Source organism: Muscardinus avellanarius, assembly GCF_963383645.1.
Source record: "Muscardinus avellanarius genome assembly, chromosome: 13".
NCBI classification, from domain to species: Eukaryota; Metazoa; Chordata; class Mammalia; order Rodentia; family Gliridae; genus Muscardinus; species Muscardinus avellanarius.
The window spans coordinates 4,495,119-4,512,775 of NC_137799.1; the positions used below are offsets into that span (position 1 = coordinate 4,495,119).

The 17,657-nt window shown below is 50.8% G+C and overlaps 1 protein-coding gene across 1 annotated transcript in view; it reads left to right on the plus strand.

Moving 5' to 3' along the window:
• DDX31 (DEAD-box helicase 31) overlaps positions 1–17,657 on the plus strand; it is a gene marked incomplete at both ends in the record, with an annotated part of 77,462 nt that overhangs the window by 17,169 nt on the left and 42,636 nt on the right. Inside the window, 6 exon segments of the mRNA XM_080708863.1 lie at positions 42–106; positions 1,996–2,115; positions 2,214–2,320; positions 4,045–4,283; positions 6,013–6,177; positions 9,253–9,312. Of these exon segments, the coding sequence (XP_080564989.1) occupies positions 42–106; positions 1,996–2,115; positions 2,214–2,320; positions 4,045–4,283; positions 6,013–6,177; positions 9,253–9,312 (756 nt within the window).

The following is a 17,657-nucleotide window of genomic DNA, read 5'->3' on the forward strand; positions in this document are numbered from 1 at the left end:
TTAGAACAGGGCTGTGATTTTGTTCTCTTGTCTTTCTGTAGCCATTCACCTGGATTGTGCCCGGAGTGCTGATGGGCGGAGAGAAGAGAAAATCAGAAAAGGCCAGGTAGGAGGAGGTTTGCTCGGCGTCTCTTTCTCTTGGAATCTGCCTGTCCTGTCCTCTCCTTCAGAAAGCCCTGGTCCTTCTGAGCCTGGAGCAAGCCTCTGGACCTGCTGCAACGCACAGGCCCCGTCAGTGGGGCACAGTCACCTCTGGACAGTGCTGTCTCTCAAGCTGTGACAAGCCTGCAGACAGGTCCCTTCTGCTGTGTTAGGCAGCAGTGCTGTTGCGTCCCCAGCGCCGCCCTGGGAGCCACCAGCCCTGCTCGGGGTGCACCCCTGGGTGCAGCTCCCTTTTGCATAAGTCAGGAGCTCGGGCTTTTGGCGTTTGGATGTACAGGAACAAGGTTATGAGCTTCGGCGACGCCTAGCAGTCTGCTCCTTACACCAGGGCATGGGCTCCTGATTCTATGGTGGGGATTTCTTGGAAGGCTCAGTCCCAAATCGGCTGCGTTCTTTTCGAAAAACTCAGTAGTTTACACCCAGCTCTTCACCTAGTCTATAAGAGAAATACAAACTTGACACCTGAAAGCATCGGTTAGAATCAGATTCAGCTATAAATAATAGCAGTAAAATGTGATCGGCGCAAACAATGTACACGTTTTTTGGTTTTTAATTTTGTTTTTGGTACTAGGGATTGAACCTAGGAGCATTCTATCTCCCAGCCACACTTGCAGTCCAATTTTATATCTTATTTAGAAACAGGGTCTTAGTAGGATTCTGAGAGCCTCCCTGTGTTGCCGAGGCCGACTTTGAACCTGTGATCCTCTTGTCTCAGCCTCCCAAGTACTGGGATTACAAGTGCGTGCCACCTCGCCCGGCCAAGTTTTGTTTTGCGTTCACATCCAAGAAACCTGATAGAACTAGACCAGGCTGGCACGGTGCTCCAGGGTCAGAACCGAGGCGCCTTCCATCTTTTGCACGCTTGTGGGAGGACTCCATTTCCAAGTTTACCTCTTGGTCTTGTATAGTTGCTGGCACTCCAGACGTTACATCTAGTTTCTTGTCAGAACAAAGATGATCATACCTGTCTCCTCCAAAGATACTCGTGTGATTGGCAGGCTCCCTTTCGTCATTCATTCCATCCCTGGAGCACAGGCAGATGACCAGACTTTACCAAAAGGAGGGCTAGAAAATATACCCGGCTAAATATTTTGTTAGGTTTATTACTATGGGATGGATAATGGTTGTTTTGGGAGTAAGAAATTGGATTTATTCTACCTAGTCTATGGGGCAACACGTAGGCTCATTTCCTGGAAGTTACCTTGCAGGTTTAGTATGAGAGAAAACGTCCTAGCAGGCAGAGCTCATTGGCACAGGAGCGCGGTTCAGAGGTTCCAACGAGCACAGAAGCCTTCAAGAACTGGCTGGGCGGCCAGCCGCCGGGGCGCTTCAGAGCGGACCCGGGAATTGGATGCGGGGCATCTGGGTGCATAGTTAAAGCCCCAGTATTTATTTACTATTTATTTATTTATTATTTATTTATTTATTTATTTTTGGTGGTACTGGGGTTCTTGGAAGCCCTTCTACCTCCAGGCTACACTCCCAGACCTATTTTATATTTTTATTTGGAAACAGGGTCTCCTAAGCCAGCGCGCGCGGCTGACTTCGAACCTGCGCGCTCCTCCTGTCTCCGCCTCCTGAGCGCGGGGATGACAAGCGTGCGCCACCACGCCCGGCTAAGTCCCAGTGTTCATGTGATTCTGGGTCTCAGTGGTTGCGTGGGAGCGGAGACTCAGTCTGCTTTTTACCTGCTTGTCCGTGTTCTGTCACAGGACCTCGAGCAGCAGCACATTTGTGCCCTACGTGAAATTAATCTGTGTCCTCTGCCTGATCTCCCCATGTTTTCTGTGACGACACTGTTTGTTTATTTTTATGGTATATAATTTTAAACAGACTTCGCAAAGGAATCAATATCCTTATCTCCACTCCCGGGCGCCTGGTGGATCACATAAAGTCCACAAAGAACATTCATTTTCGCCGGATGCAGTGGCTGGTCTTGGATGAAGCGGACAGGTGAGCTCCGTCCGGGGCTGTCTGCCGTCGCCTGGCAGGCTCTGCCTTGGCCTGGTGCACTCTTCCCGCAGGGTAAATTTCTCGTCTTGTCGTCACAGAATCTTGGATTTGGGTTTCGAAAAGGACATCACAGTGATCCTCAACGCTGTAAACGCAGATTGCCAGAAGCGGCAGAACGTCCTGCTGTCCGCGACACTCACAGAAGGTGAGCCGGGGACAACCGGGTGGAGCCGGCTATTTGCCATGAGCTCGGCCTCCCAGAGAGGAGAGAGCGGGAGGGAGGTCCCCAGAGGGCCGCTGCTCTTTTGGGGAGACGGGTCTTTGTCTGGTTCTGGGGATTGAACCCAGGGCGTTCCACCTCAGAGCCATACCCAGCCCTTTTCTATTCTGAAATGGGGTCTCACTAAGTTGCTGAGGCTGGCCTTGAACTGTGGTCCTCCTGTCTCAGCCTCCCAAGTGCTGGAATTACAAGTGTGCGCCACCACACCCTCTGAGGACGGCTTTCAGACTCTTATCCTGCATCCCCGGGCAGCCAGGGCCGCCTGTTCCTGGAGCGTGTGGCAGGGAGGAGGCGCAGGCCCCTGGCCCAGAGTTCTCCGCTGGGGAGGGCTGCCTGCGCTCACATCAGAGGGCAGAGGAAGGGGTGGCCCACTGCCCTGGGCCTAGTGGTTTCATATGGTTTTTATTACAATGCAAACCAGAAGCCGGACCCCTTGCTCTGAAGATAATGTCCTTTTCTCCAAGGGTAGTTTCTCATTTTCTTTCTTCTTTTCTTCTCAGCCCAGTGTGCCGGGGCGTGAACGCTGGGCCTCACATGGTAGACAGCGCTCCGCCATGAGTGGAGCACAACCCTTCCCCAAGTGTTTTCTTACTGTAGCCATTCTACCTTTCTTCTGACTAAAATGTGTATTCCTTAGCCTCTGTCTTCAGCCCTGGTGGCTGGGAATGCGAGATAGAGTCTGAAAGCGACAAGATGCACATTGTTAGCTCTTGTCGAGGGGAAAACTGAGGCCTGACACAGATGCCCCCAGCAGACACGGAGTGACGGCTCGTGCAGACCGCATGGCCACATTACAATACACACGGGCCGGGGCCACTCACGGCACAGCGGCACCTCTCAGATCGCGTCCTGAGGAGCTTTTTTTAATTTGAGGGTTGAACTCAGAAGCATTCTGCCTCTTAGATATAGCCTCAGCCAATTATTTATATACTTTAATTTTGAGATGGAGTCTTGCTAAGTCTCTGGGGCTGGCCTTGAACCTGCAAGCCTCCTGTCCCAGCCTCCAGCTATGCACCACCACACCCAGCTAGAAACATTAATTTGGAGAGGTAATCCACACAGAAGGGAGTCTCTGGTCAAGTAAGGCTGGGAAAGGACCCAATTCTTGCGTCCTCTGAGAGACTCGCGGTGTACACCGACACAATAGAAGTCCTGAGAAGACCTGTCGCAAAGAAGCCTGTGAAACTATTAATCCGAGGTTTTTGCAACTTGACCAAGGAGCCATTTTGGAGGATGGGGACGCGCACAGACCTCTGTTGATCCCCCTTTGTCTTCCACAGGTGACAGTTCAGAAAACACTGGCAGGGATGAATAGTTGGGCTATTGTATGCCCCCCCCAAGGTGTGTGTGTGTGAGAGAGAGAGAGAGAGACAGACAGACAGACAGACACACGGGGGAGTGAACCCAAGAGGCACTTTACCACTGAGCTACATCTCAGCCCTTTTTAAAAATTATTTTGAGTCAGAGTCTTGCCAGGTTGCCCAGGCTGACCTCAAACTTACGATCCTCCTGTCTCAGCCTCCCAGGTAGCTGAGATTACAGGTGTGCGCCACTGTGCGTGGCTCCTGCTGACTTTCCTAATTACCTGGGTGGGCACTGTGGGCATTGCACACCTGAGCAGCTTCCTTTGTCTTCCCTTTTTATCGAAGGCGTTACGCGGCTAGCCGATATCAGTTTGAACAGTCCCGTCACCATTTCTGTCCTGGACACAAGCCATGACTGCCAGTCTAACCCAGACGTGAGCACAGCCCAGGAAGGGGCACCTCCACAGGCTCGTGACGCGCTGGACAGCTTCGCAGTACCAGAGAGTCTTGACCAGCACGTGGCGTTGGTTCCCAGCAAGCTGCGGCTTGTGTGCCTCGTGGCCTTCATCCTGCAGAAGTGCAAGGTACCGCTGTGCCTCACCCTGGCTGACCAGACAGAGTGTGACCGTGTTGTGTCAGGCATCGATAGGGGACAGCTGAGGAAAGGGACGGGGGGGGGGGGGGGCAAAACTAGCTTGTGAGTGCAGACCTGAGTAAATACTCTGGAACGCAGAGGTTCTGGGATTATGGTAAGGAATCTGAGACCAGTGGTGGTCGTGACGGTCAAGTGAAGTCTGCCTGGATGGATGCGGGAACGTCTTCGGTGCTAGAGACGTGCAGGCGGTGAGGCAGATGTACGGGCTTCTGCTGGGCCTCTACAGATCCTCGGGTTGCTGTTCATACTGGCTTCTTAGGCTAACCTTCTGGGCTGGGAGAAGATAGTGGGCTGCGGGACTTGAGGATGACGCGTGCAGATTTACCGTGAGCTGGGCCTGGTGACGCACACCATAATCCCAGTGCTTGGGAGACCAAGACAGGAGGGCCGCAGGTGCAAAGTCAGTGTTAGCGACTTAGCAAGGCTGAGGCAGTGAGACCCTGCTTCAAAATAAACAGTAAAATAGGGCTAGGGTGTAGCTCAGAGGTAAAATGTCCCTTGGTTCAATCCCTAGCACCACAAAACAGATTATTTATTTATTCTTTTTTTTTTTTTTTTTTTTTACATCAGGGAACTTCCCTCCCTCCACTCCCACCCCTCAGTCAGGTCGCCGTATCTGCTCATCTGTGGTTTCTCCTTCTCGTCTAGAGTTCTCCTATGACACAATTAGAGAGAGCAGCCCATTTTTTACTTTTTTTTTTTAAGATTTAAAGAAATTTATTAGAAAGAAATACAGAAAATAGAAATACAGCCCATTTTTTACTTTTTGAGACTGACTAATCTCACTTAGCATAATGTTTTCCAGTTCTATCCATTTCCCTGCAAGTGATGCAATTTTGTTCTTTATGGCTGAGTAAAATCCCATTGTGTCCATATCCCATAGTTTAGTAATTCATCCATCTGCTGACGGACATCTTGCTGGCTCCAGTTTGGCAGTTGTGAATTGTGCGGCTGTGAACGTAGAGAGGCATGCGTTGGTTTGGTGGTCTGGGTTCCATTCTTTTGGGTAGATTCCCAGAAGTGGTATTGCTGGATCTTGGGGTAGGTTCGCTCTCTTTCTTCTGAGGACCCTCCATACCGTTTTCCAAAGTGGTTGCACTAATTTGCAATCCCACCAACAGTGTATTAGAGTTCCCACTTCTCCACATCCTCGCCAGCATTTTTTGTTTGTAAAACAGATTAATTGTGCAATGGGGGCCACAGCTGGTGATATCTCATGTGGCGGGCCCTGGGCAAATGAAAGGGACAGCTAAGGGGCAGCCCACCCGAAATAAAGTGCATGTTTTTGTGGTGCTGAGAGTTGAACCTAGGCACATTCTCCCTTTGAGCTAGACTCTTAGCGCTGTGATTTATTTAGAAACAGGTCCTCACTCGATTGCTGAGTTGCTAAGTAGGTGAGGCTGGCTCCAAACTTGCGATCCTCCTGTCTCAGCCTCCCAAGCACCCAGCTGCCTGTGGTTTTGTTGTTTGAGGTTAGTGCCGTGTCATGCTTCCTTTCTGTGTTCTTCACGGAGTGGAATGTCACTGTTTTTATTACTTTTAAGAATCTGAAGCTGTGTGGTGGAATCAGGGCTAGCCTGAACGTGCTTAGAGAAATGCTCATTTTGATGTCACCCAAGCTGAGGGACACGCTTGCTTTCCCCTCTGCCCCGCTGTAGTTTGAGAAGGACCAGAAGCTGATTGTCTTTTTTTCGAGTTGTGAGCTGGTGGAGTTCCACTACCACCTCTTCCTGCAGACCCTGCGGAGCGGCGCGGGGGCCCCGTTACCATCTGCCTCCCCGCCATTAAAATTCCTGCGGCTGCACGGCGACATGGAGCAGGAGGTGAGCGCGTCCCACGTGACCGGGCCCTGGGGGAAATGGGGACACCGGGGCCTGGCCGACCCCTCGAGGCTGGGCACGCCCTGGGCGAGGGAGAGCTCGCCGAAGACGGGGGCCGCTGGAGCTGGTGGGGTTGTGCCAAGGGGCTGTTGTGCCCATTGCTCTTGCTGCAGGGGTCCTCTCTTCCACCTCAGAGAGCCCACGGGCCCGGCTTGGCCTGCTCCACCTCAGCCAGCTGTTACGGCAACAGAGCACCACTAAGTAGCTGGCACCAGGGAAGGGTTTTGCCTTTTTAGTACCCAGTGTGTAATTAGGGCTTGATGTCTTCAAATTAAGAGCATTAATGGAGCTAAATTGTGGCTCCCATATGGTACTGCTGAGCGCGGCTGCTGTCATTGTCAACAAGACACAGCGCTGCACTCTGAATGCTTGGGTTGGGAGAGGGCACTGCACACCAGCAGCTCCGGGAAGACTGGTGAAGAAGAGTACCATATTTCCCTTGTTTCAGATACTTACTTGCACACGTCCCATTCCTCAGATCTTAAGTAGGCCATCCGATCAGGGAGGTGGGTGGAGTGTGAGAGCGGCCTGCTTGCTGGCATTGGGAAGGAAGGATGAGTCGGCTCGGAAGTAGAACCCAGCTTGTCCTCAAGGAAGGTTACAGAATGCTTAGAAAATCACAGAGTGGAAGGAAACCGGAAATCTTAGTAGGATTGACTAGAACCAGCTTACAAAATTGCTACAAGACTAAGCTCAGAAAAGAGCGCTTGCCCAGCATGTAGCCCTGGGTTTGATCCCAGCATCCATCTCCGCCCCCCCCTCTTTCTTTCTTTCTTTCTTTCTCTCTCTCTCTCTCTCTCTCTCTCTCTCTCTCTCTCTCTCACACACACACACACACACACACACATTTTTAGAGCTACAAGAGGCATTAAAGGTTGGTCTGCTGTGATCTTAAGTCTTTTCTGTTGTTTCTGTTTTTTTATTTTCATAATTAAGAAATGGTGGCCCAGATAAGTAACCTTGCTCAAGGTCACTTACAGACACAGCTCCTTGGCCCCCAGATTGTAGTTGTCCTTGAATATTTCAGCCTTTGTCATTTTTCTCAACTGTTGGTTTTACCTTCAGCCCCCTGACTCAGTCGAATTTGTTGGTTTCATCTTTAATACCACTTTGGTTTTGAATTTTGTTTAAACTATTAATCTCCTGGGTTAGTTTTCATCAGAGACATTCTTCAGGATAGGTCTGAGGATAAGGAAGAAGATAAGGACTTAGAAGACTCTAGGAATTTTAATAGAGCATTCCAAAGATCCTTCCAAAGGGAGAGGCAGGAATGCTCCCTCCTGCCTCCCACCTCTTCTTGTGGAGGCTCTGGAGGCTGGATGCATAGTAAAACAACGGACACAAAATACAAGCCTGTTCAGCTTACAGGGTAACGACTGGTTGTCTAGAACGTGTGTATACATGAGCCTGGGACGGAGCGCTCGTGTTCCCGTCCGGACACTTCAAGCTGTGCGGCCTCCGCTCTGGCCTCTGCCTCAGGCTCCGTGCCTCCGAGATGGCGTGGTGGTAGCACTCCCTCTGCACGGCTTGTCAGCCTGCTGAGCTGGTGCGTTCAGAGCTCTCAGTGCAGAGCCTGGTGCTCAGCGAGCGCCGAGGCTGTTCTTTCCTTTCCAGCTACGGAAGAAGCTTGGCTGTAGCTTAACATTTTGCGTCCACTGTTTTCTTATGCATCTACCCTCCATAGCCTCCATATGACTAGGTAGAAGGCAGGAGGGGGCTTCCTGCCTCTCATTTCGTATCAGGATGAAGCGTCTTGCTCCACACTGAGCTGGCGTAGCTCCGCTACACCTCCTGCTCACTGCTGCAGACTCGAGTGTGGTCTTCCTCGGCGATGGACGTGAGCCCAGGCAAGTTAGGAGCATTAGAGGAGCTCAGAGTTTGAAGGGGATGCTGCGTGGTAGTTTTTTTAACCCAAGAGGTTAGTAGTCTTTCCTCTTACAGAAGTCTGAATATGTTATGTCTAGTAATTAAGGTGTCTCAAAAAGCTTTCAGGAATTTTTCTGATTTTGTTTCTACAGTGCAGTCAGTAAAAATAATCATTATAGAGATAGGTCAGTAAGCCATACGTAATCCCAATATTGGGGGGACTAAGACAGGAGGATCGCAGGTTCACAACCAGCCTCAGCTACTTAGTGAGATCTACAATTTAGTGAGACCCTATTTCAAAATAAACAATAAAATGGGACTGGAGGTATAGCTCAGGTAGGATACTCCTAGGTTCATCCCCAGTACGTCAGTCCATCGATCATAGCGTTGGGAGTGTAGCTCAAGGTAGAACACCCCTGCATTCAATCCCGAGTACCACACACCAAAAATAATATCATTTTTAAAATATTTTAATTCTCTAGATACTAGGTTTTTTAAACTTGCCCCATAGGAAAAGTTGGCTTTTCTTCAGTCCTCTAGAGCTCATGGGGGAGCATGTGTTGAGGCGGAATCCCTAGTTCAGACCCATGTGTGGCCCCAGGGCCTCTGGTCCCTGCTCTCCTGTGGGCCACTGGCGGTGCGCGCGGGCTCACTGGGGTCCTTAGGCTCAAAGCCCTGCTGCTCTGCTTGGTCTGGAGGTCTACCCTGCTGGTACGGGCCGCCTTAGAAGACAGGGCCCGCTTCCTTTTTCCTGGTGAATCTCTCTATTCCTGAAAATAAACAGAGCATAGGAAATTGGGAAAGTTACAGAAATCTTAAGTCTAAGCTGGGCGTGGTGGTGCATGCTTGTAATCCCAGCGCTTGGGAGGCTGAGACAGGAGGATCGCGCAGGTTCGAAGCCAGCCTCAGCTACTTAGTGAGGCTCTCAGCAACTTAGTGAGACCCTGTTTCCAAATAAAGTAGAAAAAAATAGGTCTGGGAGTATAGCCCGGAGGTAAAAAAAAAAAAAAAAAAAAAAAAAAAAAAGCCCCTGTGTTCCACCCCCAGTACCACAGAGGAAAAAAAAAAAAGGAAAAAAGGAAAGAAATCTAAGTCTACTTTGCTGGGGTTTATCCTGAAGTTAATTAGGTGTCTTTTTCCTTGTTCTTGTAGGATAGAACAACTGTGTTTCAGGAATTCTCACATTCCAAAACAGGTGTCCTCCTCTGCACGGTACGTACCCCTCTTGGCTGCATGTGGGGCTTGGTTTCTGTCGTGGCGGTCGCACTTCTTAGTCTTGTGACAGTTCGCCCTGTGCGGGGCCCCGGGCCTCTCGGCGGGCTGGTCACGCCGCTGGCTGCCACTGTGCAGGGGACTTGGCGATCTGCTCACTAATGGTGGCAGCTGTTAGTCCGAAAATGTGTGAATCTTGGCGATTTCCATTCACCAAAAACTTGTAAATTACAGCTATCGGGAGTAATTAGAGCTGAGAAAGTCTTTCCACAACAAAATGACCGTTTGCCTCTGCTCACCTTCTGAAAGGAAAACAGATAGGTTTCGGCGGGTTTTATTTGCTGTTGTCTGAAAGGATTATCATGCGCTCTGCCGTTTTCAGGACGAATCCCTTCAGCCTCAGTCTTGGCCGTCCCGTGTCACACCACAGCACTGACCTTCTCAATGCATGTCTCTTGTGCTCTTGAGGCTCAAGCTAGACCTTTGTGTCTCCCCTCTTGAGGGGCACTTCACTACTACTGCTCTCTCCCAAGATTAAAATAGCGGTGCACACTTATAATCTCAGTACTTGGGAGGTTGAGAGAGGAGGATCACAGGTTCGAGGACAGCCTCAGCAAGTAGTGAGACTCATCAACCTAGTGAGACCTGTTTGAAAATAAAAGTAAAATAGGGCTGGGAGTGTAGCTCGGAGGTAGAATGCCCCAGGGTTCTATCCCCGGTGCCAAAAAACCAAAAACAGAAAAACCTCTCTCTGCTCTGCCGTCCTGGATGACCTAACGCCCACATGGTTATTGGAGACGCCGCTGTCCACGTGGCCACAGAAATCGTGCTATGAGTTTAGTAAATCCAGTGCGCAAGGGCCGTGTAGAATCAGTCTGAATGCCTCTTTCAGCGCCATTAGTCTGTAGGAACTCCGTTCCATGTTCGGTTTTAAGGGCGACAGAGATGGCTTTCTTTTTCATGTGGAGTTGGGTGAAGGAGCTTGTCTGTGTCTGCATGGGCGTGCTCAGGTATGAGAAGGCCTGTCTGGAGACGTGCTCTCCTGACATGACAGAGTCGCCGTAACTGTGGCGTCTGGAACACCTGCCTTCTAAGGAGTTCCCTTGATGGAGCCAGCGCACGGTTCAGATGTATTTGTTCTAGAACCATCTTCAGACATCTAGAGATTGAGTCTAAATGATCTTCTTGGTAAGACAGTTGTCAGTAATCTGCATCGTTTCAATGGTAACGTTGTTCTAGAACCTGGCCCCACCCGCACCTTGCCATTTATTCCTTTAGCCCAACAGGTCTCTCTTCAGATGCCTTGAATAGGACACCGGGCATCGCGGTGCACACCTGTAATCCCAGGACTTGGGAGGCTGAGACAGGATTGTGGGTTCAAAGCCAACCTCGGCGGTGTAGACTCTCAGCAACTTAGTGACACCGGTTCAAAATAACTAAAATAGGTCTGGGAGTGTAGCCTGGAGGTAGAAGGCCCAGGGCTCCATCCCCAGTTCCACCAGAAAAAGAAAGAGAGAAGTTCCTGAATGTGTCATTCTGTCCTTTCTGGCCCTGGGCTTTCTGTGTGTTCTTCCCTCTGCCTGGACTCCCCCCACTTCGAGCTGAGCTTACAGTTCAGTTCTTGAGGAAGGCGAAGCCGCGCGCGCCGTCTCCCCACTCTGCCTCCAGCGCCCGCGCTTCTCTGTAATGCTCATCACACCTGGCCTGCATGATCAAGATGGGACTGTGCCCTGCGCTCGGTTCCATTTCAGCTTCCAGTTCAGAGCAGATAGTAGGCACTCGGTGTCCATGGAGAGTTGGGTGATAGGTGGAGCCCCACAAGTGCAGTGTTGAAAGCTCCCGATGTGGGCCTTTTTCCAAAGGCAGAGGTAAAAAGAAAATGTTGGATCCAGTAAAAAGTAATAAAGATGGAAGCGGAGATTAGTCTACTTGCTCATCGTGAATAAATTCACTCATCCACCCATAGCATGTTATCCGAGGAGTAAATATCTCAGATCATGTCCTTTAACCAGAGAACTGTAGGAAGCTTTGCATTGAAAGGTGGTGAAGGCGTGAACAAGATGTCTTATCTCTGGCTTGTAAGATCCTGGGAATTTATCTCTGGAAAATGACTGAGTGTCCCGGTATGCGAGAGCCACATACTTCACAGACACCGGTGAGCTGGAAGTCTCAAGGAAAACTCCAGGTGTCTGAAGTTGAGTTTGTTGGTTTTGGTTTTGTTTCTCAGTAGCTGCACCTGGAAGAAAAGCTGATTCTTAGCTCTCACTCTCAGTGGGGTCAGAAGCACATGATCTATTTCCCTTGTTCTTTCTTGCTGATACTCAGGCAAGTGATACCAGCTAGACAAAGAACCCATTGTCTTGGCAAAGCACAGGGCCCTCGGACCTGGACATGCACAGCAGACTCCTGGCCCTCTGCCTGATTTCGCTGCAGCTCCTTCGCCGCCGCCTGGCTTTCTCGGTCAGTTCTAGCAGTACGTAGACCTGCCGTCGCCCACCTTTTCTTCATCTGCAGACGGTTCCTGGAGAAGAGCTGGGTTGGGCCCCCTCTGTGACCAGGCCAGGGTGTGGGCACAGGCCCCTGGTAGTGAGATTTCAGTGTTCCTGCGGCGTCGGCCATATTAGCTTGCTGTAGACACTCCCAGTGCCTGAGAGCCGCGGGGTGTGTGAGACACCACAATAGGTCATAGGGCGCTCTCCAGGAGCCTCTGTGGTGTCGATGAGGAACGCGGGCCATGTCAGGACGAGGCAGATGGAGGGCCGTCTGTGTTTGATAAAGAGGGGTGTGTTGTTAATTGTGGCATCGGGATCCCCCCTTATACCTTTTGCTGTTTTAATTCCTCATACTAAGATTCTTTTAACAAGGCCCCAAAAGACGGAATGTGTATTTATATTTGAAAATCGTGGTGTAACCACGCAAAAGCTCAGGATGGCGCTGTGCCGGTCACTGTGGGAAGTCCCTTCCCTGGCCCATTTTCCTTCCTGCTAGGGCAGTTAAGGGGTGGGTGCAGGGGGCTGGGGGGAGCAGGAGAGAGAGATCGCGAGTGAGCGTGTGTGTTCCTCTTATTGTAAACATCCTAAGAGCAAGGGCCTCTGTACTTCCACACTGCTCTCAGGAGCAGATACAGGGCTTTGCAGACTAGCTGTTGGATGAATTACACTGGAGAGATGGAGCTTGGGCAGAGCTGAAGGGTAGTCAGGAAGAGACTGGTGAAACAGAAGTTTTTATACCTTGGTAGTATAATTTTGTGTTCTCTGGAAACTTAGATCTATAAAAGAGCCAATTTAAGAAGGGTATAGGAACTGGGCGTGGTGGCACACATCTGTAATCCCTAATTCCAGTACTTGGGAGGCGGAAACAGGAGGATCACAGGTTTATGGTCAGCCTCTGATTTAGGCCCTCAGCAACTTAGTGAGACTCTATTTCAAAATAAATAAAATAGGGTGGTAGGGAGTGTATCCCGGAGGTAGAGTACTCCTGGGTTCTGTGCCCAGTAACCACAAAAAGCCGGGTGGGGGCATAGCAACGAGTAGGAAGGATTTATTTAAAAGTTCAAGGCCTGCTTTCCCAAGAAGGAATAAAGAAGTTGAAAAAATCAGATATAAAAACATTGGATTGTCTACAAAAATAGTACTTCCTCCTGTGTATGGTGCAGAGCCCACCCTAAGCCAGGGTGGGCTCGACGCTGCTGCTGTGTCTGCGAGTTCACGAGAGAAACGCACGGGGCGGCAGGAAGATGGCGGTTCTCGGGCTGAGGTTTGAGGCCCACGGAGGCTTTCTCTCGGTAGGCCTGTTCTCGGTTGTCCTGGCCAAGTGGAATACAACACAGCTGGAGGCCTCTTCCCCAGGAAGGAGGGCGCAGCCTCGGGCTCCCCGGCTCTGCCAGCTGCCCACCCCTGGGCGGGGGAGAGCCTGGCAGCCCCACGGCCTGTGTCCTTCCGAAGGTGCAGTGCTTCCCTCACCAGTTAGCTCTTTGCGTTTGGAACATGGTTTGGTCTGTGGTTCCGAGTTTCCTCTCCTGGGGAGTTCCACCACGCCAGGCGGCTGGGAGACAAAGGGGCCGAGGCCGTAGGCGGCAGAGGGTGCCGTGCGATCCTCGCTGCCCTCTGGGGCTGCTCTCCGGGCGGGGCGCACCTCTCCCCCATCCCCTCGTGCTCATAAAAGACCATTTGGAGATGGTTTACTGTTTACTCAGCTACGCTAACTCGTGCTGCCAGTTTTTTGGCGGCTCCAGCCGAGATCTCTCGCCTCTGACAGCTTCTGCACTCACCCCTTCCTCCGCTGATTACGCAGCCCAATCTGTCACCCGGACGACGGGGGCCTGGACCCTGCTGATGGCTTTCCACGCACGGCAGTAATGACTTTTGGCAGGCCAGGAAGGCATCAGAGGCGGCTTTGCTGCGTCCCTTCTCAGGGAGACGGCAGGCCCCCTCTCCCTGTTAGTAAAAGCACTTTGTGAGGTTCTTGGGTAAATAAATGAGTCATTTTAATCCAACTGACAGGCTGGCACCTGAGCAAGCTGCCTTCCATCTGTACTCCCAGGTCTCATGGAGGCAGCCAGTTGTCAAGCCCAGGGCCTTCAAGGCCTTGCCGGAGAGTGTCTTTCAGAACTGACTTTAGTGATTCTTTTGCCCTAATTAGGTTAAAGGAATAAAATCGGGCTGCCAGGAGACTCCGGTTCTAAGAACAGCACAGAACGGAAGCCTTCGCCAGCCCTTGGCGGCCACAGCTGCTGGTGGCGTTGCAGGAGAGGGCCTCCTCTGCTTCTCTGCGGCCAGTCCCCACCCAGGCAGGGACCCCGGGCGGCTGGATGTGGGGTGGGGGGTGAAGAGACATTTCAGTGTTACCCCCTCCCCGCCGCCACTGCCACGCCATTTTCTTCTTTCATAGTGATGTAGAATATTTAGATTTAGGTTTTTAGGGCACTTTGCACATAGACTGGATTTGTTCTCCACAACAACCTCGTGAGAGAAGTGGGATGCTTCTTACCCCATTGTGTGGGTGGGTCCCCGGGATCTCAGAGGCTGGCTTGACCCCCAGGTGAGCCACCGTCCTGTTCTCAGGCCTGCACCCTCTTCCCCTTCTTCTCTGGCAGCCTAGGTTGAGAGTGGGAAGATATCCCTGAAGCCGTGGCTGGGTCCACCCTGCGTAAGAGGCAAGGAGGCACAGCCACAGCGCGTGGCGGTCGGTGGCGAGCTGTCACAGGGGCGGTGGCAGGAGAGAAGAGTGCGTCTCAGCCAGTGGTCCAGGCGGGCTGCCCAGGTGGAGCAGGGCCCCGCAGAGCCCTTTGTCTCGCACTCCTCCAGTGTGTTTTGACTTGGTGGGTTTCATGGACGTTGGACGCTATTTTAGATTTCTGTGTGTTTCTTTCTTTCTTTCTTTCTTTTTTTTTTTCTTTTTTTTTTTTTGGTGGATCTGAGGATGAAACCCAAAGGCACTCTACCTCTGAGCTACACCCCCTGCCCTATTTTTTTTTTTTTTATTCTAGTTGCCGAGGGCCTCATTAAGTGGCTGAGGCTGGCCACGAACCGCGAGCCTCCGTTTTCAGCCTCCTGAATGCTGGGATTACAAGCGTGCACCACCACGCCTCGCTCTTCTGTGTGTTTCTTGAATTTACTAAACCATTGAGCATTACGGCTTTTACAAAGCCTGTCTGTAAAGCTGATGCAGCCCGTAGTCGACATATATCTTCCACTGCAGAGCACTTAAATAAATGAAATTGTTTCTTAACGAGAGCTTTGCAGATTTAAGAACCCATCAGTTTTCCTAAACGTTGATTGTGGTTAGTGTAGAAAACCAGTCCTGTCCTCTTAGAGAACGCTCTGAGTGGCGTTCTCCACCCCATCAGCTCCAGAACATGAGCTGCAGTGCTCAGCATGGGCGCGTTCTGAGCACACGTGTGAGCGGTGACACACTTGCAGTGCGTTCGCTCCTGCCTCCACGCCACTCAGGAACCACAGCCGCCAGGAAGGGGCGAGCAGGTGCCCGCGTGGTCCTCTGGTGAGTGCTGGTGGAGTCCTGTCTGGGAAGGCCCACTCTCGGGGCGTCTCTCGGCGGGGCCTCTGACTCTGGGGCATCTCCCGGGACTGGCCTGTGGTCACCAGAAGCGGCATGCATCAGATCTTGAGTGATATTCTTTAAGAAGGTGGGAGGCAGTGTGTTCTTGACGGAAGAATGTCTCCGCTCTGAAATGCAGGGAAGCGCCTGCTTTGCAGCCATCCGGGTAACGGTTGATGGGAATTGCGTGTCAGAGGAAGCCGGAGCCTAGGTGAGGTGTGGGGGACATGCACTCTTCCCACTGTCTCAAAGCGCCACCTTCCAGTTACACACTCTAAATTAAAGGCAGGTCGCTTCCCAGTGGAGAGCCAGCGGGCACTGCCCACTCCCGCCACTGGACAGTGTTCCCCGTCTGGGAAAGACAGCCTGGAGTGCTCCGTTGGTGTGGCCATGGGGGGCACACACCCTCTGTCTGGCATTCCTCTCATAGTGCCTGATCTGAGCCTTACCATCAGGACGCAGTTAGGCAAGTCCAGCATGGGGACAGTTCCTTAAGACACCTTCAAAAATGGCGGCCATCAAAAATTAAATGCGTCAATAAAAGAAAGGGAGACTGCTCTAGATAAAACCTAAAGAGATGAAGAGTGCATGGTTTATTACTTAGCTTTTTTGTTAGTATTCAGGGCTAAGATGTCATGATGTGTGTCTGCAAGTTACTTTTAGTTACACAGGCCGGGCAGAGAGAGCATGTGTGTGTCGCAGTTGATCTAGAGGCAAGCTTGAGCACTGCCCGCTGTACTGGTCATTCAGCTCGTCTGTAGTTTTAGGTTTTTCTAAATAAATCTTTTAGGGGAAGCTGGGCATGGTGGCGCAGGCTTGTAATCCCAGTATTTTGGAGGCTGAGAGGAGGATTGCAGGTTCAAAGCCAGCCTCAGCAGCTGTTTCCAAAGAAAAAATAAAATTGAGCTGGGGGTATAACTTGGACGTAGAATACCTCTGGGTTCAATCCCCAGTACCACAAAAAAATTAAAACTTTTAGGGGAGTTGGTAGGCATTCATTGCTAACACACACACACACACACACACACACACACACACACACACAGTAAAATACAAAGAGAAAAGTAAATAAAAATTACCTCAGATTTCTCCATCCAGAGATAACCAGAGTGGATTATTGTTGAGCTTCTCTAAGGGACTTTGTTTCCCTGGGGAGGGGGAAGGGTTGTACTGAGGATTGAACCCAGGGGCAGTCTACTTCTGTGTTGTACCCCAACCCTTTTTAGTTTTCATTTTTGCAACAGTTGCTGAGGCTGGCCTTGAACCTGTGATCCTCCCATCTTGGCCTCCCAAGTGCTGGCGTTACCATCAAGCCCCCTCCTTCAGGGTCTTGTTTCCGTCTGTCCCCTTGTTCATCCGTGTGTCTGTCCCTCTGTTTAAAGCTTTTGTGTCTGTTACCCCTGCACATTTTTTTCCTTGCATTTTTTGGTTGTTGGGATGAGTCCAGTCGCTCCTTGGGCTGCCCTGCAGTCTGGATTTGGCTAAGTACCTCCTGAGGCACTGGGCTTGTTCTTTCTCCCATGTTCCCATAAACTAATAGTCGGGTCTAGCACTGGGTTAAATCAGATTCAGGTTCCAGGTTGCTTTCCTTGTTTTTCTTTTTAGCAAGAAGACACAATGAGCACGCCAGGCGTAGTGAATCACGCCTGTAATCCCAGTGCCTGGGAGGCTGAGACAGGAGGATCACAGGTTTGAGGACAGCCTCAGAAACCTGTGAGGCCTTCAGCAACTTAATGAGACTCTGTTTCAAAACTAAAATATTAAAGCCAGGCATGGTGTCACATGCTTGTAATCCCAGTACTTGGGAGACAGAAGGGTCACAGGTTCACAGTCAGCCTCAGCTACTTAACGCCCTCTGCAACTTCGTGAGACCTTGTTTCAAAAATAAAGAATAAAAAGTAGGGCTAGGGGTGTAGCTCGGAGGTAGACTGCCCCTGGGTTTAATCCCTGATGCCAAAACAAGAAGACATCATGGGTGATTGTCAGTATCTCCTATTGCAAGATCGCTGCTCATCTTACTTGTTAATTAGGTCAGACATTTACTAGATCTCCGAGAAGAAGATGTAAGGGTCCACTAAAGGTAGCTGGCATCTAGCGTGGCCCACATTCCATTTCTCCCCTTAAGTAACTGTTTTTGAAGGTTTTTTTTTTTTTTTTTTTTGAGGTTTCTTCTACCGTGATTTCCTTTTGAAATACAGGCAGATGTTTGCATTTTCTCAGTTTCTTACACAGAAGCACACTGTACATACTCAAAACATATCCCAGAGATTCTCTGGGTCAGTCCCCGG